This window comes from Mytilus californianus, unplaced genomic scaffold, assembly GCF_021869535.1.
Source record: "Mytilus californianus isolate M0D057914Y unplaced genomic scaffold, xbMytCali1.0.p SCAF_4, whole genome shotgun sequence".
NCBI classification, from domain to species: Eukaryota; Metazoa; Mollusca; class Bivalvia; order Mytilida; family Mytilidae; genus Mytilus; species Mytilus californianus.
Window position 1 is genome coordinate 82,949,965 of NW_026262690.1, and position 23,195 is coordinate 82,973,159.

Genomic DNA, 23,195 nt, shown 5'->3' on the forward strand with positions numbered 1-23,195 from the left:
GACGACACATAGACTAAATACTTTTTCAATTAGAGTAGTGGATTGATCAGTGGAATAACCTGTCAGATTTAACAGTGACGGCAAAGACTTTGAATAAATTTAAGTCAGAGTTAAATGGCGAGAATTGGAACCCATATAAATTTATATGTTCATGTTAATTGTTAAGCTGAGCACACCTAAATAAGTTCGATTTTTACAGGTCAGGAATAACCACCAATTGATGGATTATACCTCAATTGACGTATAATCCAACAATTGACATATATTGGTATAGACCAATTGACGTATAATGCAAGTTTTTTTGTTATAAAATGCTAGTGTGAGAAAACAGTGAGATAGGAGCATCATTTTGCAACTTACAACCTATTTCATGACCATTATTGAGTCCTCCGAAAGTTTCAGTTTTGTCAAAGCCTGCTGCATCTCTTTAGAATGCATGTGTACAACAATTCTTTTGTTGAAACATCTGTACTATTGACCATGATTGACTTTTAATAATGCAAGTCAAGTATTAACAAAGAGCTTCATTCACCTGTGGAGTTGTACTCATAATCACATGACTGAAGACAGTATTGATGTCCATTGACAGGTGATTAGTGGTAAATTTGCCAATCAAGAATTGACAAGATAACAATAGAAGAAACTGCAAATACAATTACTGATTAAATGCAATATGTTATGTCACTATACTAAACTAGGAATGTTTGACATGTTTTCATACAATAATATGGTTTTAAGAAAACAATGCTCCATTTTGGTTGAATAATTTGCTTTGAAAAACAAATAATTATACGTCAATTGGTCTATACCATTATATGTCAATTGGTGGATTATACGTCAATTGAGGTATAATCCACCAATTGGTGGTTATTCCTGACCTGTTTAATAAGTATAATATATATAAATATATTATTATGCGTTTATTATGAGAGGAGAAATTGCATTACGACAATCCAAGATGAGGGGTCAGTAGAAGCCTTTGGCTTATTTTAAGGACCCGAAGATAAAGGTATAAAGGTATAATAAAATCTAAATGACTGCAACCAAAAAAATACCAACCTTGGCCAATTCAAGGGAGGTAACTAAAAGTTCAGTGTTGTTAAGATGCTTCTGATAAAAAGAAATCACTCCTGAACAAAAACACCTTTTCAACTATGAATAGGGACCAATAATTTTGTTCAAAAAAGTTATTTGACGTTATGAGTTAAAATAATTTTCTTTATGTTGAATCGAAAATCCTATTTCAATTTAATGACCAGAACGACATAATTCTCTATTTCTTTATTTACATTGCATATCAACTCACAATATTAATCAAATTAATTCTCCCGGCCCAGAGGTTAATAAGTAGCACACCACACGGAACGTGGAACCGATTCACTTCTGACCATGACTGCGGCACCAGAAACCGTTGAAATGACACAGCACAGCCCTGCTAAGTTAGGTTTAATGCAGTTTCTGGCTGGTGGTTGTGCTGGTGAGGATCTAACAATTACTTAAAAATAGAATGTCATATTAAATTTATTTTCAAAGGCAAAGGATCTCTATGACTATGGAAGCAAGTTAACTTGTACCATTGCAAACTCTTACCATGTCAACTCGAACCACTAAAAGTCAACTCGTACCAATGTTAACTCGTACCACTGCGAAATAGTACCATTGCGAACTCGTACTACTATAAACTTGTACCATTAAAATGTATGCATTGTTTTTAAAAATCTTTATAAAATATTAATCATGTGTTAATTGATTTTCCTGTATTTTATACAAAAAATATTTTTTTTAAATTTGTAAGGGGTTCCGCGGAACCCTGTGTCTCGCCTATGATTGCTGCTGTCAGTACAAAAGTGTAATTATGACTTAAAAAGTGAGTCCATTTATCAGTAAAATACAGAATGTTAGAGATTCAAACTTTCTCTTTAGATGCTATTTATGGTCTTGAAGACTAGCTTCTGTCCAAGTTTCATAACAATCCATGAAGGTTAACAAACTGATCATGTCAATTTAATCCCAAACTGTCAGTAAATGTTAACTGTATTATCTCTTAATCATAAATAAGTTTCATAAAATTCTATACAGGTTTGACAAAGTATTTGATGTGTAACAAACTTCAACCCCAGACTCTATCTATTTGTTAAATGTAAAAAAAAACTAAGTCCATTTATCGGTAAAATACAGAAAAATGAAAATAAATATTTTCAAAATTTTGCTCTGGATACCGTATTTTGGACATAAACAAGCTTCTGTCTAAATTTCATCAAATTCCATGAAGGTTTGACAAAGTTATTGATGACTGAAAAACTTTAAACTTAAACTGAATATGAATGTTTAACTGTAAAAAAAAACAAGTCCATTTATCAGTAAAATACGGAAAAATGAAAATAAATATTTTAAAAATTTTGCTCTGAATACTGTATTATGGTCATAAACAAAGCTTCTGTCCAAATTTCATCTAATTTCATGTAGGTTTAACAAAGTTATTGATGTCCAAAAAAACTTTAACCACAGACTGAACCTAATTGTTGACGCCGCAGACCATTTATGTAGCTCCATGAGGTGGGCACTGGCCCCCTGCCCTCCTTAGATCAGCCTCTGCTTTCTGTATGGTACATTGTAGAATCCCTGATGATTGTCAAATTCTTAACAAATAGAGATTGAGTAATCACAAATTAAGAATTGAAACTGACTGTAATGAATGTCAAGAAATGTTTAACTTGATAGTCTATATGTAGGACTCTAAAATGCAATGAGGACGCTAAAGTACGATGGTCACTCTAAAGTGCCATGGTGTGTGCTAAAGTGTGATGCCTCCATACACTAAAGTCTGAGGTCCATGAAAGTATAGACGTAGGAAACGTAGTTGGATTATGACGTTAACAGTCATTTATATAAACCAAAAATGAATATACTGGCAGATAAATTAGGAATATTTGATAAACAACTTTTAAACCAAATGTCCATGACTAAATTTCAGACCTAAACATGCTTTGTCGGCTGAACCAAATGTGTTGTTTTTTTTTGGGTGCTGGAAGAATGACTTGTGTCCTGCAGTCGACCATTTTACTGTATAGCTACAAAATAGCATACGCATAGGTATCCTGTATCCTGCTTCTATTGGAAGTGAACAGATACAATTAAATCATTGTTTACATTGCAGTTTACTTTGCGATCCCCGTTAAAATATTGTCAATTTTATTAAAAAGTAACGTCAGTAAAATTATAAATTGTAGGCTAAAACATTAGTTTGTACATTGTAGGAAAATATAACATGTATTTGTACTCGTTACGAAAAAGGAGAAAGCTTGGCGAATATTGCATTTATTTCGCATTTAAATTAAAGCTTGTACAAATAAATGTTACCCGGGTACTTATTCCGACAATGAACGCATTTTGTATTTGTGATTTACAATGACGACTGTAAAGGGGGGGGGGGGGGGGGGGGGTTCAGATTATTGATAGACTGTGTGAACGGCAAGCTACACCAATTATCCAAATATTTAATACGCGCGAATTGTTAAAAATTCATTTAACAGGAAATACAGTATTTTGTGACACCTTAATTACCTTTTTAGCAATTATTAAGTGGTTGGTCTTCTAAATTTAGAAACAATCACTTAAGCCTACCGGTATATTATAAAGCCTATCACATATGTTATACCTTAGCATACTAGCTTTTGCAAAAAGAATATTTTATAAAATCGATGTACTTTAACATTTTAATCCCTGGAACCTTACCCTATTGGTCCATTGCACTTTAGCTTGATATACTATTGTACTTTAGCAAACAAACAACCATCACACTTTATCGTGAGACACCATCGTACTTCAGCGTAGACCATCGTACTTTAGCGAGACCATTGCACTTTAGAGTACCATCACACTTTAGAGTCCTACATATATATTTTATCAATTATCCAAAATTGATAATACCAATTTTACATTACCAATTTTACTATAGAATTTATTCATTTTGATTATGTCAAATGACGACAAACGCTTTAAAACATCTTTATGCAAATACCTGAACATAAGTTTCGAAACAAGACAAAAATTTGGAAAATGAATTTACCGAACTGACACACCTACAATATGTAACTGCAGGTTTTACTGACATTATGTAGAGTGAAGTTATCTCTCTTTCACACAGCTGGCTCTTCTCTTGTACATGTTATTTATTCATATAATAATGTTTAATGCATGTATTGTCTATAACGAATGTGTATATGGTTGTCTTTTTTTTTATTCTCTTGCTTGTAATTGTTTAGGAAATAAACTGATTTGATTTGATTTGATTTATACAGATATAGACAGGATTAGGAATTGGTGTTACTGTATAAACATTGTAATGACTTTGTTTACAGACAGAGTAATGACTTAGTACATTTGTAGTATATAGACAGGGTAATGACTTTGTATATGGATAGCGTAATGATTTGGTATATAGACAGGACAATGACATGATTTAAAGAAAGTGTTATATTTTGATTTTGTACATAGATGGTAATGACTTGATATTAGAACAGGATAATGACTTGGTATAAAGACAGGATAAATACTTGGTATGTCGAAAAGGTAAAGACTTGATATGAAGATAGGGTAATGAATTGATATATAGACAGGATAATGACTTGGTGTATAGACAGAGTAAATACTTGGTATTTACATGATATAGACAGAGTAATGACTTGGTATAAGACAGAGTACTGACTTGATATGTAAACAGAGTAATGACTTGGTGTAAGGACAAAGTGATGACTTTGTGTATACACAAGGTAATGACTTGGTGTATAGACAGAGTGATGACTTGGTGTATACACAGAGTAATGACTTGGTATTTACATGATATAGGCAGAGTAATGACTTCGTATAAGACAGAGTACTGACTTGATATTTAAACAGAGTAATGACATGGTATATAGACAGAGAAATGACTTGATTTATAGACAGAGAAATGACTTGGCAAAAAGACAGAGTAATGAGTTGGTAAATGGACAAGTAATGACTTTGAATATCATTTATATAGACAGATTAATGACTTGGTATACAGACAGAGTAATGACTTGGTATATAGACAGAGTAATGACATGGTATATAGACAGAGAAATGACTTGATTTATAGACAGAGAAATGACTTGGGAAAAAGACAGAGTAATGAGTTGGTATATGGACAAGTAATGACTTTGAATATCATTTATATAGACAGATTAATGACTTGGTATACAGACAGAGTAATGACTTGGTATACAGACAGAGTAATCAGACATGGTATAAGACAGAGTAATGACATGGTATATAGACAGAGTAATGACATGGTATATAAACAGAGTAATGACATGGTATAAGACAGAGTAATAACTTGCCACACATTTTTAAACAAAGAATAATTTGAATCTGGAATAGTTTTAAATTCTGGAAAATTGATAAGAAAATTGAATTTTGAATTGAAAAGAGATCTGAAATATTTTGTGTTTTGAATACATTTACAATTAATTGGAGTCCACTGTACTGTATTTGTTTTTCAGGCTTTGTGGAGGTATCCATAATGCATCCATTAGACTTAATCAAAACAAGATTTCAAATACAGAGAGGACCAGATGACCCACACAGATACACCTCACTAGCAGATTGTTTTAAAAAAATGTACAGACAAGAAGGGTAAATTGATATTTTGGTAATTCTAATATCATGATACTACATTGTATCATATGTAATTTATTCATTTGATACTATTTTATTAACGAAAAATACTCTTCAATGTAGAATGGGTTAATTTTCCATAATATTTTGAGAGTTGTATCTGTATTTTGTACATTTTCATTAATTTTGAAAGAAAAGGTTAAGTTGTGACTTTTTGTTCAAATTTATGATTTTCAATTCATGATTTCTTATACCAGGACCCATTATGGTATAGAATTGTCAAATATTATTTTTTTGTTGAATGCATAAATATACAAGCAAAATTCCTCATGTCAAACTAAAGAATTAATGTTCTTATGAAAGGAAGAATTCTGTCAACTATTTCTTGGTATGCCATCCATATTTATAAGAATAAGAAGATATGGTATAATTGCCAGAAACCAAATGATGTAGATGTAAGCCACTATAGGTCTCATGTGACCATTATTTCCTTATTTTTTCAGTGCATTATCCTTTTATAAAGGTATATTACCACCGCTGTGTGCAGAGATGCCAAAAAGAGCTGTAAAATTCTTCACATTTGAGCAGTATAAAACAATGTATTCATATAATTCATTCTTATCTCAGGGTGTGGTAAGTTATTTTATTTTTAAAAAGTGTGCATCGTTCTACATTATCATCTTCAGACATATCTAGTTCTTATTTGATAATAATCTTTGGTAAGATACATATTTTCACAAGATAGTCAAGATCATAGTTCAACTTCAGGAATGTACCAATGTTTGCTAACTATGTGCAGTCATCTTAGGTATTTTTTTAAACAGCAATTTCCTTGTAGACAATTTACATTTGACTCTATGGAATGTACATGAATCAAATTTGAGAAGGTTTTGCCAAATTCAAATTAAGTAGGAATAGAATTAACTATAAAATAATTAATGCTGTAAATATTTTAACATTGTATCCTGTTTAAACTTGTTTTATGTATATATATATATATATGGATCTTTTGAGTATGAAATAAAGATTATCTTATCTTTACAAAGGCTTGTTGATGACATCTGAAATATCTTCTAGTTGTACCTCATTTTTCCATGTTTTATATTGCTTGGCCTCAGAATAATGTATGGTGTGTAAGGTATTAACAATGGTTTTGTCACATTTTAAAAATTCTATTGAATGTCTACATAAGCAGCAAAGGTAATAATATCAAGAGTACCTGTTAGTTGTTTCACTATTTTCTTCATTTAATTTTAGGTGTTTACATTAGCAGGTCTATCATCAGGCCTTACAGAAGCTGTTATTATAAATCCTTTTGAAGTAGTAAAAGTTAAATTACAATCTGAGAGGGGTACAATTTCTGAGGTAAGTACAATCAATGCATTTCTGTATTATTGATTTAATGTTTACAAGGGTAGAATTTGTTTAATGTGCTATGAATGAGGGTAGGAATGCCCTTTACCGTCAGGCGTCAAACGGTCATTTTCGGCTACCGTTAGTGTCAAATTGGTTAAAATTTTAACGTGATTCGTCAAAATATCCTTAGCATGATTCGTCAGAGGTCTCAAATAATTATCGTTACAGTTATTTTTGGAAAAAAATTAACGTGATTCGTCAAAATCAGTCGATTTTTTTATCGTCTAAAAGAAAGTGTACATTTTGTCGTCATGCACCAAAAATTACTGTTAATGTCATTTGGCAAGAATTTTTACCGTTATTTGTCATGAAGGTACCCCCATTACAACCCTAATGAATATGATCCCCTCTTTATAATGTTTATACAACAGATGATGGATGCTAAGAATATGTTTATTACACTGCACCTGCTTTATTATTCTAACAACCTTTCACTTAAGCAATGGGCTAAACAGAATTTACCAGTCATGCCAGTTGATCAGTTTGAAGAGATAATTTCAAACTGCAATTTGAAAAAAAATAATTTGATCAATTGATATTGTGAAAAGGCAAAGCTTATTGTATAAACACAGTAAAATTTGGTCCATTATATTTACTGTTTCATAAAAATGTACATCAAGTATTTATTTTAGTTTTCTGGCATAAAAATATTGAGATGTGGTACTATTGTCAATAAGACAACTATCCACCAGAAACCAAAGGACGAGGATGTAAACAACTATAGGGCATTGTATTGCCTTCAACAATGAGCAAAACTCATACCTTAAAAGGCCAAGCAAGAAAAAATGTAAATTATTCAATAGTATTTATAATATGTTAATGCCAAATTGTGTATATTATTTAACTTGAATTTAATTAATGAAATATTTTTACACTAAGAAAAGTGTGAAACAAATTCAAAAGAGAAAACCAACTGCCTGATTATGTTAAAAACAAATAAGACAGTCAGGACCTAATGAGAATGACTGATTTACAGGCTCCTGACTTTGGACAGGAGTCAAATAAGTCAATATTTAAGTTAAATAGTTGTCATCTGTTAAGATATTCTATTTTCTGGATCTGGCTTCACTGATGAGTTGATGATAAACTCAAAATCCTATGATTGATGCTGGCAGATATTAACCTATCCAGTCACAATTTTTCTCAAAAATAAAAACAATGCAAAATTTTCTGAATTTATGCTGAAACAAAAATTTATAATTTTGCTTTAAGATGAGCAACAACATTTTTTTTTGTGTCATTGCAGTGATTGACAGATATAGATATAAACTGAAAAGTTTTTTTTTTATTATGTTTTAGCAAAAAAGTACATATGCTACAGCCAGAGAAATAATCAAAGAGCATGGTGTCAGATATTTTGCTAGCAAGGGAATGACAGCAACATTAGGACGTCATGGTGTTTTCAATATGATCTACTTTAGTTTTTATCATAATGTAAAAGGCATTGTTCCACAATATGAGGTAATGTCAGTACAATACACCTTCTTTTATCAAAACCTAAAGAATGCAATTCATCCCTAGGCAATGTTGATTGTTAATGGTTTTGGCAAATCTCCCCTTGTATTCTTACATTCTGGACCTTTGATGAATTTAAGCTCAAAGCATTACTGATAGGTTAAATCCAGAAAATTGCCTTAAAAGTGGCAAATTTGGGTGTAATAGAAAAAAAAATGTAATCCATTGTTCTGTTGTACTGTTGATTGATTGATTGATTGATTGCCGCATGATATCAAGCAACAAATATTACATCTATATTTAGGATGATAACATGTTTAAATTGAAGTTGAATATACTCTGCTTTGTACGAAATCGGCACACTGTGTCAGATTTTTTTATGTGCTAACTTACAAGGTACCAGACCACATGAAGACACCCACATGAAGACACATCATAAAAATAAAAAGAGATGTGGGGGTATATATCAAAATATAAGGGCATAAAATGTTTCTGTATAAATATCCTTCTGTAAAAATGATGAAACTGATGGAGAATATAGATGATAATTCCGAAGGTTAGGATTCTTTTACCTCTTTTAAAATGTACATAACATTGCAAAACTAATTCCAAGGAAGAGTTATTTACCTAAGTACACGTATTTCATATAAACATCCAAACTTAAAGTAGAGCAGGGAAAATATTTGTACAATGTAAACTATTAAACCAAATGGTTCTTGGAGAAGAAATATACTCAATCCTGCAAATAACACTTTCTGTACTACCTGTTAAAGGACAATATATTTCGAATACAGCTAAATTTTGTGTGATTTTTAAAGTACTGTAAACTAATTTTCACGACTTTCGCAAGTAGAAAAATAACCCGAATATAAAGTGTCACGAAAATGTAATACTTGGGTCTTCCCTTATATAAATACATCAAGAAAATTAGATAAATGCAAATATAAATTTATGTGAAGTCCACTGAAAAGGGCTAAATTTGAAAATAAGTTGGTTTACAGTATTTAGCCATTGTGAAAACAAAATTAGAATAAACAAATAAAAACAACCATGATTTGTGATATCAGTATATTTTCAAATTTTCAAAGGTTCTATTATGTGATTCAATTTCTATTTCAGGATCCTTTTACAGAATTCTGTAGAAAGTTTTTGATTGGTTTAATTGCTGGTACTCTGGCTTCCTGTATAAACATTCCATTTGATGTCGCTAAGAGTCGTATCCAAGGACCTCAGCCAGTACCAGGACAAGTTAAATATAGAAGTTGTTTTGCTACTATGCTAACAGTATATAGGGAAGAAGGGTAAAGATGCTCTTTTATTTTATATCAATGTAATATTCATTGTAGAATGTAACCAATGTGAGTGTGGAATATAACTTGGCATTTGTACTTGAATAATTTGCTTGAAATGGTGACATAAACATCAGTAGCTGTCACACATGGTCAATATTTATATATAATTGCAGTAACCCTGTCTTATTATGAATTGTTTGATTTTTTATTGATGTTTTAATTGATGTTTGAAATGACCTTCTTAACAACAATTGGGACAATTAGGTAGTCAGCCTTGTTTGTGAAGGAAACCAATGGTACATTTGTCAATCTAAAAAAATTTAGAATTCATAAGGAAGAAGACCTGAGGCTTCATGCCTTGTATGCAGATACCTTATGTTTCTGTCTGTCATATGTTGTATGCACCTCATTTTCATGGTTCAGTGACTGCTTGAAAGAAAAAAAAAAACATTTTTAGCTCACCTGGCCCAAAGGGCCAAGTGAGCTTTTCTCATCACTTGGCGTCTGTCGTCCGTCGTCCGTCGTCGTTAGCTTTTTGACAAAAATCTTCTCCTCTGAAACCACTGGGCCAAATTTAACCAAACTTGGCCACAATCATCATTAGGGTATCTAGTTTAAAAAGTGTGTCCGATGACCCCGCCAACCAACCAAGATGGCCACCATGGCTAAAAATAGAACATAGGGGTAAAATGTAGATTTTGGCTTATATCTCTGAAACCAAAGCATTTAGAGTAAATCTGACAAGGGTAAAACTGATTATCAGGTCAAGATCTATCTGCCCTGAAATTTTCAGACAAATCTGACAACCTGTTGTTGGGTTGCTGCCCCTGAATTGGTAATTTTAAGGAAATTTTGCAGTTTTTGGTTATTATCTTGAATATTATTATAGATAGAGATAAACTGTAAACAGCAATAATGTTCAGCAAAGTAAGATCTACAAATAAGTTGTCATGACCAAAATTGTCAGTCGACCCCTTTAGGAGTTATTGCCCTTAATAGTCAATTTTTAACAATTTTTTGTAAATTTTTGTAATCTTTTACAAAAATCTTCTTCTCTGAAACTACTGAGACAAATTTAACCATACTTGGCCATAATCATTATTAGGGTATCTAGTTTGAAAAATTTGTCCGATGACCCCGCCTTCCAACCATCATGGCCGACTTGGTTAAAAATAGAACATAGGGGTAAAATGCAGTTTTTGGTTTATATCTCTGAAACTAAAGCATTTAGAGCAAATCTGACAGGTGGCAAAAATGTTCATCAGATTTAGATTTATCTGCCCTGAAATTTTCAGACGAATCCGACAACCTGTTGTTGGGTTGCTGCCCCTGAGTTAGTAATTTTACAAAAATTTTGCAGTTTTTTGTTATTATCTTAGATATCATTATAATATCTAATATCTAATATCTAATACTATTAATTATGATTTTAACCTTATTTTACATGATTTCCAAAGCATCAGTAAATACAGGTGAGCGACACAGGCTCTTGAGAGTCTCTAGTTTTTTCATGTGAAATACTCACTTATGAATAATAGGCTTACTTTATTTGGTATATAGGTTCCTTGCAAGGTCTTCATGTCTGTCAGACAGGGTAATCCTGACCTTGACCTCATTTCATGGATTATTGATCAAGGTTAAGTTTGTGTGGTCAAGTCCATATCTCAGATACTATAAGCGATAGGTCAACTATATTTGATGTATGCAATGATTGTAAAGTGTACATGTTCCGACTGGCAGGTTTCATCTGACCTTGACCTCATATTCATGGTTTATTGGACAATGTTTAGTTTTTGTGGTTTGATCTATTTCTTTTGCTATAAGCAATAGGGCCACTATATTTTGTGCATGGAATGAGATTTAGGTGTTCATGTCTGTCTGGCAGGTTTCATATAACCATGACCTCATTTTCATGGTGTTTTGGTCAATGTTAAGTTTTTATTTTGTCTTTTTATCAGATACTATAATATAAGCAAAAGGTTAATTATATTTTGTGTATGGAATGATTGTAAGGTGTATACATGTCTGTTGTCTGTCTGACAGGGTTTATATGATCTTGACCTCATTTTCATGGTTCATTGGTCAATGATTAGTTTTTATTGTTTTGTCAGTTTATCAGATACTATCAGTGACAGGTCAACTATGTTTGGTATATTGAATGATTGTAAGATGTCCGTCTGGCAGGGTTCATATGACCTTTACCTCATTTTCATGGTTCATTAGTCAATGTTAAGATTTTGTGAATTAATCTATTTCTCAGGTACTGTAAGTGAAAGGACCACTATATTTGGTGTATGGAATGATTAAGGTTATTGATATTGTTAAGTTAAATGATACTTGTATATGTTGTAGTAAAACCTTCATATTACAGACTTTCATCATAAATTCAATCATAAATAAGTAAAGCAGATGAAAAATTTCAGCGTGTGCACTCTTGTTTATTACATAATTTATATCTGATTAATGAATCTTTATGTAACATTTGAACAGTTATTATTTTTTCTGCATAAATGAGAGTTACTGTGCAAAGGAAACGTAGATGTTCATTAGCTTCGACTGATGCCTCCAAGTTAAGTTAGTTTAACACAGTTTATCTTAGCCTTCTTACTTATGTCTTCCCTCAATGTATTACATCCAATCCATAAAAATCCTTTTTTGTCAATATGAAGACTTAAAGGTAATTCTATTCCTAAGCTTGTGACATCCTTACATACAACAACTTCCCCAGCAGGATTTAATATGAAGACTTAAAGGTAATTCTATTCCTAAGCTTGCGACATCCTTACATACAACAACTTCCACAGCAGGATTTAATATATGTATAGCATGATTTGCACAATCAGAAACTAAGATCATATCATCAGAGGTTATTGCCACATCTCTTGGATAAAATTTGAACTGGGCAGAATTGAGACCATTACATCCATTGTAGGTCCAATGCAATTGTCCCCCGTTATCTAACATTTCTACCCTACCCTTGCATTTTTTGTTTATAACATCTATAACCACTATCTTCTTATTGAAAGTTTGGATTCTACAAGGAAAGTTTAAGAGTCTCTCATTGTCTTTATCATATTCAATAGTATGTTGTATGTCACCATCCTGGTTCATAATCAAAAGTTTTCTGCTACTATCTTTTGGTGCAGGTAATCTAACAGGGTCAGATTCTGACAACCCTACTATTATCTTATTATCTTTAGTTACATGAACACATAACATTTTTAAGGGAGAAAAGGACTTGAATATTTTTAATTGTCCATCCTTGGTATATAGTTTCAGATCAATATCTTGACACGATAAAAGTATTTCTCCCTCTAGTGTCTTTGCCATATCATTAACTGTTATCTGAATTTCTTTTCAACTTTTATATTGATTTATGAATTTTACTTTCTGTATTTTTCCACTGTAATACCGTCCTATGAATGCAGTATTGTCACTACAGAAAAGTATATTTGTTACATTTTCAACATCACTTTGATAAGTGTCTATGAGTTTCAAGTCTGGAACTGTATAAAGACTACCAAACATCTGACTTCCTATATTTACTGATGTATTGCTTGGAATGAACTTTGTCTTATTCAGTTTGAATTGTTTAACTGAATATTTTGGCAATGTCTTATCTAAGGTTTTATTTGTAGAGAAAATGTCTGCCACTTGATGAGACAGCAGTGTTTGGCTTAGATTGTTTTTCCTGGTTTCCAACTCCTCCTCATTCTTTTTCATGGCAGAAAGTTCCTTTTTTATCATATTTTCTGATGGTTTCCATTTTGCTTCAAGTTTTTGTAAGAGGTCTCTGGTATGTTTTGAAATGGCATCTTTCATTTTTATCTCAGTTTGCAGAATTATGTTCCTTGTTTCCTGAAAACTGTTATCCCCATCCAAAAGATATTTTTGCAGTTTGTCCTTTTCATTTCTAAAGAACTGAAGTTTGGATTGAAATTCTTTCATGACTTTTTTCATTTCACAGATGATATCATTATATACTTCATCAAGGGCTTCATAGTCATGCAGTTTATGTGTCTCCTTTAAACATTTGGAACAAGCAAGCTGACTGCAATCTTTACAAAAGACAAAGCACTTTTGTTTTCCATGGATTGTACATACCATGTTTTCAAGGTCAACTTTCCGTATGGAAGTGACAAAATCCTCCGTTTCAAAATCTTTTAGATTTATAATTTCATGTTCCATTGATGCCTTGATTTTACTATGTATCTTTGAACAGCACAGTTGACATAGAAATAGTTCACAGTTAATACACTTCCACTTAATCTCCGAGGATTCTTCACAGAACTGACACACAGCTGGAGTCTGTGCTTTCCCTATAACCTGAGAAAGTGCCATTTTTATATCATATCCAGTAACTATTGGTGATTCAAAAATAGATTTTAAGATAATTTTTACAGGTAAAATACTAACAAAGTTATTACATTTACATGATTTTGTAACTACAAAATAACGTTTTTTATTGTTCAAATATTTAAAGGACTAATATCAGTAAAGTATGATGAATTTGAACAAATTGAGCAGTTACAATTATTTTTACAGAAGGTTTGAAAAGAAAAGTAGGCTAGATATGAAGTATTTGAGAAGTTCTTTTATAATGAAAAAATACTATTCAGTACAATTTGTTCAAGTATTCTTATGGTAGTTTAGGATTGATTCACATGTCTTTGTATAGTTAATCTTCCATATATTATTCAGATGAGATTCATAAATTTCATTATCCATTCTTATCCTGTAATGGTGCCTTATATGGTAGAAAATTTACTTTTTTATGGTCCTGAAAAAATTTCAGGAGCATGTAGTAAATGCTTTGTCTGTCTGTCTGTCCTCCCCTCTTTATCTTTCTGGATTACAACTTGAGTATTACTTGATCGATTGGAAGGAAACTGATACATTTGAAAGTTAAAGGGAAGGGAAAAAAGCCTATGTACTTAGGAGTCAATATGTCAAAGGGCAAGGTCAGAGTTATTAAAAATAGTTTCCAAATGGTAACTTCAGTTTCCATTGCTTGATTGGTATGAAACTTGTACAGGTGGAAAATAAAGGAAAGGGGATGAAGCTTATTGATTTTGGGGTCAACAGGTCAAATGTTAAGGTCACTTACTAAAAATAGATATTTTTTTTAATGGTTTTCAGATGGTTTCTTGAGTTTCCCTTGATTGATTGAAATTGTACATATGGAAGTTATATTGTTGAGGAAGAAACCTATTGATTTTTTGGTTCAATGGGTCAAAGATCAAGGTCACTTTTACTTAAAATAGATTTTGTTTACTAATTATAAAGGTGAAATGTAAGCACTAATAGTTTTACATATTCCTCCAAGCATACTAGTATTTTGTACCCTTTATTAAAGTAAAAGGTTTTCTATCAATCAATTTTCACTTGTGTTATAATTATAATTACTTTATTTATTTTGGCATTCATATTATATAGATATTAATTAGGGTCCTGCATTGAGGAGGCAGAAGCCCTATAGTTTTCAATCTACCTATTACTTTAAAAACAGATATTGTTTTTATATGCTTTTATTATTATTATTTAGGTGTGGCAAATTTAAAAACTCACATTTTTTATTTTGAAAGCATTATTTGTATAAATAACTGCACTGAAAAAATTCTTAATTTACAATCATTGTTTGTCAATAATTTAATGAACACATAAAATCCAAAAGTACTTAGTATTGGTAGGGCATGGATACAAATTTGAACAGGTGTTATGCATAACATGATGTTGTGCATATTAGATTTTTTGTGAAAATTCACAAAAATTAATTGTGGAAAAAACTTAGTTTTTGTTTAAAAAAATCACCATTTTTGAGAAATGTTAATTGTCCATTATCATGAAAATACTAGTAGATTAAGATAATCTGACAGGGCAAAAAATTCAGAATGTAAGATCTACCTACTTTTCAATCCACTAAAATTGTCAGATGGCTCCTTATAGGGGTAAATGTCCTTTAATGATGATTTTTGTCCCCCATGAATGCCTTGTGGGGGACATAGAAATACAGGGTGTCTGTCCGTCCGTCCGTCTGTCCGGTCTTGTAAGTGCTCTCACAGGTACAATTCTTGCAGATTTTTATAAAACTTATACTATAGGTTAATATCAGCAGTATCTCGAACAAGTCCTATAATGGTGGCCAAACGACTTTTTTTAAAAGAGTTATGCCCCTTGGAAATATTAAATTTACGGAAAATGGCCTCGTTAGCACTCTCACGAGTACAATTCTTGCCAGATTTTTATAAAACTTATACTACTAGTATATGTTAATATCAGCAATATCTCGAACAAGTTCTATAATGGTGGCCGATCCACTTTTTTTAAAAGAGTTATGCCCCTTGGAAATATTGAATTTATGGAAAATGGCCTCTTTAGTGCTCTCAAGGGTACAATTCTTCTCAGATTTTTATAAAAGTTATACTATAGGTGAATATCAGCAGTATCTCGAACAAGTACTATAATGGTGGCCAAACGACTTTTTTTAAAAGAGTTATGCCCCTTGGAAATATTGAATTTATGGAAAATGGCCTCGTTAGTGCTCTCAAGGGTACAATTCTTCTCAGATATTTATAAAACTTATACTATGGGTTAATATCAGCAATATCTCGGACAAGTTCTGTAATGGTAGCCGATTGACTTTTTTTTAACAGAGTTATGCCCCTTCGAAATATTAAATTTATGGAAAATGGCCTCGTTACCTCTCTCAAGGGTACAATTCTTGCCACATTTTTATAAAACTTATACTATAGGTTAATATCAGCAATATCTCGGACAATTTTATAATGGTGGCCAGTATACTTTTTTAAAAGAGTTATGCCCCTTGGAAATATTAAATTTATCGAAAATGGCCTCGTTAGCGCTCTCACGGGTACAATTCTTGCCAGATTTTTTTAAAAATTATAGTATATTATAATTTGTTTTGAAGAACAAAAAAAAAAAGGTTTTCTAGATATTGCCCTTGTACCTTGGATAGATTAAATATGTGCAACATGGGGGACATTGGAACTCTGTTATTTTATTTGACTATTATTTGTGTTTTTGTAATAATCTTGAAAACTATATAGATAAGCAGAAACCGTAACCAGGAAAAATAATCAGTAATGCAAGATCTATAGAATTTCTCACATGATTGAAACCAATAGTTGACTCTCTATAGGAATAATTGACCTAAAACGATGATTTATTTTTTTAGAAAAAAAATTGTGTTTTTGCTTATGATCTTGTTAACTATAATACTTTGTAGATACACAAAAACTATAAACAGCAAATATGATTTAGCAATACAAGATCTACAAAAATGCCAATATGATTAAAACCATCATGCTACTTCTTCAAGGAGTTATTTCCCTTAAATTTTTTTAATTTTTTTGGTAAAAAAAATAGCATTTTCACATGTTATCTTGAAAACTTTAATAGATACACAGAAAATACTAGACCTACAAAATCACCAACATGACTGAAATCATCAAATGACTCTTTATAGGATATATAATTTTACAAATTTTAGTGATTTTACTTCTTATCTTGTTATATATATATGAGATAGACAGTGAAAATTATCGGCAATACCAAATCTATAATAGTGCAAATATTAGTGAAAACATCATTGGGAAATCTGGAAAGTAATATAGTGGCTGATACAAAGGAGTAAATCACTCTTGGATCTATTCCTGTTCATGCACTGCAGTAGACATTAGTGGTAGCATTAGTTACTGAAAAATTACATAAAAGATGAAAAATTTAAATGAAGGACAGAACCAAATAATAAGGACTGAATTTTAAGAAAAAAGCAAAAATAATATACAGTTTATGACTCACTACAAAAGTTGAAATGTTCCTTGTTATTTTATAAATTTTTCCACAATGCTTTAATCTGTTTAATAAATTAAAATAAATATTTTCAGATATTTAGCTTTATACAAAGGACTACTGCCAAAGGTATTGCGATTAGGACCAGGTATGTAAAGCAGATATTATTTCATTGAGGGTCCAAACATGTGGGAAAACTATAATTCAAAGTCAGGAAAAATACTCAAACAATATGATAGAATAAGATTATCAGTTTTTAGCTCACCCATGAAAAGAACCCAAATAACTTCATAATGTGACCGATCGTTAATATTTTTTATGAATGCAAAAAATTTGATGATCTATACATGACATAAGTTCACCAGATTTAATAATTGTTTATTGATTCTAGCCAGCAAAAAATATTGTAGATATCTGCATATACAAGTTGTACAGATTTATATCATTTGACAGGCTTTGAAATGGGATTGGCATGCAGAATGAATAGAAAATTTTACTGCCATTGGAATGTGACAAGGTTTTGTTTGCAACAGTCAAGATGAAGAGAATTAATAAAATTGTTATTTCTTTCAATATATTGTGAGAATTTCAAGGAATGTTTTTCTCAAGAACCTGGTACATCCACCCATAAACTCTCTCTTTTCTAAATTACAAATACTAGGAGATACCCAGGAAATCGCTGTTTAATTGGGCAAGTGTTGAAACAAAGAGTGTGGACACAGTAAGGATTTGGACAGGGTTAATGCATTTAATTCTATTTCTTTAAAGAGATGAAAATGAGGAACATAATGCAAACGACCCCATTCATCTCGTTTGGAAAATAAAAATAAAAAGTACGTCAACTGAGCATGCACGAAAGCGTATAAGACATGGATCAATAACGGACTCCGAATTTGGTTTTTCTCAAAAATTGGATTTTTCTGTGGAAAAGAGATTGTTTCAAAGACAAATTTAGGAAGTACAAAACACTACATTGATACGTCATATCACAAATATTTCCGACTTTGTATGGTTTCAGTGGAGTTGCGGCTCAATGAAATCGGTCTCTTCCTTTAGTAGTATAGATATACAAAGACTTATTGCAGTGTGGCTAACATTCTTCAGTTTATAACAACAAATAAATCATTGTTCCCAAAAATGAATTCCAAAGAGTCTGGTTGATATCAAAAATTTGCATCATACTTTATTGATATAATGCAAAATAGGAAATAATAAATGCAGAAAGTGTGTATTGTAATTTTGTATTTTATAAATTTCTTTTCCAGGTGGTGCCATTATGTTGCTGGTCAATGAACATGCATTAGAGTGGATGAAAAATAACTTTTAAAGATACAGTGATGTTAAGAATGAAATTACTGTGGGCTTTCATTTACACTAAAGAGAAATATTTTTTTTATTATAAAACAAGTTTAATATAATTTCTACTTATAGATTTGTGTGGAATTTCATATACTTATTTAAAAATGTGTTTTGTAAGTGGTAGATTTTATTATACTGCAGGTTCATCAAACACAGTATTTTTTGTAAGCAGTAGATTTTGTATCCTAGATATTATTGTTAGAGTTTATACTTTGTACACACCTTTGTTGGAATACTTGATAATTTTTTGTAATTTTCATTTATTTTCAAATATTTTAAGCATACACACTGACATAGCATCTGTGTGAAAAAGCCAGTATGGTATTAAAAAAGTCCCTTTTTATGTTTTAAACTCAGGATCATGAAAATGCTTTATTTTGTATAATTTTATTGTAATATTCCAAAAAATGACACAGCTAAAACCTTTACCAGCCGCACTGAGTGCTACAAAAAACGACTTTTGGACATCGTTTCTTTAAACTCATTCTTTTCCTAAAGTCCTAAATGTTATTACCAGTAATTGGCTTTTTTTTTTTTATTGTATTTTGTTTTCATTAAGAGAAGAAGATATCAACAATAGACAGAATAATTTTTTTATTTAAGTAAAGAGAGAAAAATATTTTAACATGTTGTGATTTTAATACATGTAAAACATATATTGGTAACTACCGGTATATTTCTATGAAATCTATGAAAAGAAGAAAATATTTTGTCATGATTTAGTTCACTAATAGAACAACCTGTAAAAAATAGCCATACTTCATCTTTGAAGACTTTTCAGCAACTGCCAAGATAAAGAACATCAAATTAAATCATTATTGTTTATTATTTCCAGAAATTGCTGTCTCATGTATATCAATACTATATCCTTTATTTTCTATTTTAAACATTGTTATCCATGTGATATGAGAGAAAAATTATAGATAGTGCTGCTTTTGCTTCTGAGCATATCTGGTCATTTTGTTGTTTTGTTCATTTCAAGTATTCAAGACTCACAATCATATAGATTGTATTCAATTGTAACGATCCTTTAAGAGTTGATCAATTCAACCACTTGTCTCATCTTGTGTTTTCAAGTTCAAGATCATATCAATCGTATTCAATCATCATGATCATATTCAATCATTATAATCGTTTAAATGTTGATCAATCAATTGTGGAATACTGTACCTAATAGTTCTTGTCCTGATATGTATGATATATTTGCCATAAGATGTTAAACACTCAATTCATCATCATTGCATCACCAAGGTAAACATTGCTCAAATTACATTCCAAACAAGGGAGACAACTCAAAGTTAACTATAGCTAGCAGGTGAATTGATTAAAGCTTGCTTTGTCTTCTTCAATATACTGATGTGGAATTATTATTTGTGGGATACTAATTTTCGTTGATTTGTGGGTATATGTGAACCATAAATTTAGATATTCAATGAAGTCTAAATTTCCTGAAGGCTTGTATGCAGACTTTGACATGACAATAAAAATATCCATAAAAATATAACTTTTCCTCAATTCATGAAAAGTGGTACCCACGAAAATAAAGCAGAAAGCTATATCACTGAAATCAGTTACTTTTTGATGATACTATATTTAAGAAATTTCAATTTTTATATTCATTGCTAATTACATATTTGATCATTGTTATAATTTCAGTTAACATTTAGATAATACAATATGCTTATTATTAATGTATTTTAAAGGCAGCAGTTAACAAAATGTACATACATTTTACTTACCATATGTTTATTCTTAACATGGAAATATATTTAGTTTAGTTCACAAGATTAGTATCAGACTTATGACTATTTCACATTGATGTTTCTGTATTAGATATGTTAAAAAAGGGTGTTTTAAGAGCCATTACTTGAAGCAGTGGATAAAGGAGATTACTACAAACATCTTAACTATACTTAAATCACATCAGCTTCTTTGAAAAACATATCTCTCAGAAAAAAATGTTTTTTTATAAGGCAGTTGTTCACTGTCCAACCTGCAGCTTGGACACCATTAGCTCTTTGCATTGTGGTAGATGCAGAGGTCTACAGTTATAGTGTATTACTGCATTCTGTTTTATTAGGGCCCCACTGAATGGCGGGTCGCCCTATAGTGATCAGTCTGTCCGTCCGTAACAAATTGTATCAGCTCTATATCTAGAGAACCATTATGATTTCAAAGTTTATACTTGACATGTATATTAACCAACACCAGAGGGTGTGTCATAATGTATGTACAACTTCCTAGGTCAATGGTCAAAAACTTTGGTTTCAGTTGACAACCCCATGTCCTATGGTAAAGATTGTGTCCGATGTATATCTTGAGAACCATTATGATTTTAAAGTTTATACTTGACATGTATATTAACCAACACCGGAGGGTGTGTCATAATGTATGTACAACTTCCTAGGTCAAAGGTCAAGGTCAAAAACTTTGGTTTCAGTTGACAACCCCATGTCCTATGGTAAAGATTGTGTCTGCTCTATATCTAGAGAACCGTTATGATTTCAAAGTTTATACTTGACATGTATATTAACCACCACTAGAGGGTGTGTCATAATGTATGTACAACTTCCTAGGTCAAAGGTCAAGGTCAAAAACTTTGGTTTCAGTAACCCAATGTCCTATGGTAAAGATAGATTTTTACCACACGTTATTCACAGCAGGGCCCACATAGATGGCTCCCATCTCAATGATATCTAGTTAAATTTTTCATCCTAGCCCCCCTATAAAAATCAAATGGTAGCTCCCTAACTGGTAACTTTTTTTGTTATGGTTTTTGATGAGTGTATTGTTGATATTGCTGTTGTTTTCCATTTTCGAAGGGTTTGTTTTGTTATGCAGTCATTTTATTACATATGTTTGATTTTTGTTTTAGTTAAATGACTGTTTTTCTTATTGAACTTCTTAAAATTATTTTGTTTTCTTTCTTTCCATTTTGGATCAATACACTTAGTTTTGTTTTTATTTGTATTTAGTTTACAGTTATAAATGTATTTTTTAAAAGGGAAATAAAACTATCGTAATATTTTATAGGGCAATTATGTATATGAACCTTAAGACAAATTTATATACCGTTAAAGCTATTTTGGTTATAAGGTGAGAGCTCAATACATATCTTAATTAACGACAAAATTTATAAGGAAGATCTCTGTTGAAATTAAAAATATCAAAATGTTTTTCTTAAGGATGTACTTAGGTGAAATAAAAAAAATCTAGAAGTTAAAATTGATACTATAAGTCAGAAGAGTATTAGTTCAGGAACAAAATAAGCTGAAAATATTGATAGGTAATGGAGCTCCTTTTCGAGATATTTGAGTTTTAAAAAATGGCGGGAAAAGGCTGACACAGACTTTTACCTTGTAATTGCATTGGTATTATTTGGGCCTCAAATCGAAAGAAAAGAAATCTAGAATCTGCTTTAATTTTGGTAAATGACCTTTTATGAGCTATTGAAGTCTTATATGAAAAGAAAAATGGGTGTTATGGGGAAAAATATTTTACCCTGTATCGTAGGAAAAAAACCAAGGAGTCAGAACATTTGACACAAATTCCTAAACCTCACCTAAGTACATCCTTAATTGATATTGTTTAATCAATTTAGAATTTAAGAAAGGTTGGTTACGGGAATTTATGTATGTTTTAATGTATAGAAAAAATAAAATAAATAACAAGAATTTCAAAATATTTTACCAGAAGTGCATTTGATATTTAGATATAAATGTTGTGACTTTAAAGGATAGGTCTAGCTACTAAACATCTGTAATTTTAGTTATTTAAAGAATTTTTTAAGAGATAATCACTGAATGCTCAACTATTTCATTACTCACTTTACACTGAAATATATTGATTTGATAATGCTTTTGTATAAGGCATGCAATGTTAATTGTTTTGATATTTTAAAATTTAGTATATATACTGTATTTTAATGCCTGACTATTGATATTAAAGGGGAATTAAATATCTTTGAACTTTGTTCTTATGGAGGGAAGTATAACAGATTCTTACATTATGGAGAATAGATTGATTGATTGATTGATTGTTGTTGTTTAACACCACTTTCAGCACTCTTGGCTATATAGGGGCAGTCAGTATTTAATGTTAAGGGAGGCCAGAGTGTCCAGAGAAAACCACTGACCTTCTGGCAATTAAGATTGGAGTAGAAACCACCTGCCATGAGCATTGTTCTACCTCACAACCACAGTGTTGACAGGCATGTGACTACTG

At 31.2% G+C, this 23,195-nt stretch overlaps 1 protein-coding gene across 1 annotated transcript; it reads left to right on the forward strand.

Annotated features, from left to right (window-relative positions):
- The first annotated feature begins 1,338 nt into the window (after window positions 1-1,338).
- Window positions 1,339-22,933, forward strand: LOC127738704 (mitochondrial 2-oxodicarboxylate carrier-like). Its single transcript, XM_052250051.1, has 8 exons — window positions 1,339-1,477; window positions 5,523-5,655; window positions 6,141-6,270; window positions 6,895-7,002; window positions 8,353-8,514; window positions 9,628-9,809; window positions 17,708-17,760; window positions 18,878-22,933. Exons 1-8 carry the CDS (start codon window positions 1,390-1,392, stop codon window positions 18,937-18,939), a joined length of 918 nt encoding a protein of 305 aa, XP_052106011.1. The 5' UTR covers window positions 1,339-1,389; the 3' UTR covers window positions 18,940-22,933.
- The last annotated feature ends 262 nt before the right edge of the window (window positions 22,934-23,195 follow it).

Coding starts and splice junctions, on each gene's coding strand:
- LOC127738704 (XM_052250051.1), top strand. CDS start 1,390: ATGACTGCGGCACCAGAAACCGTTGAAATGACACAGCACAGCCCTGCT. Junction 5,656..6,140: donor AAAATGTACAGACAAGAAGG/GTAAATTGATAT, acceptor TTATTTTTTCAG/TGCATTATCCTTTTATAAAG. Junction 6,271..6,894: donor CATTCTTATCTCAGGGTGTG/GTAAGTTATTTT, acceptor ATTTAATTTTAG/GTGTTTACATTAGCAGGTCT.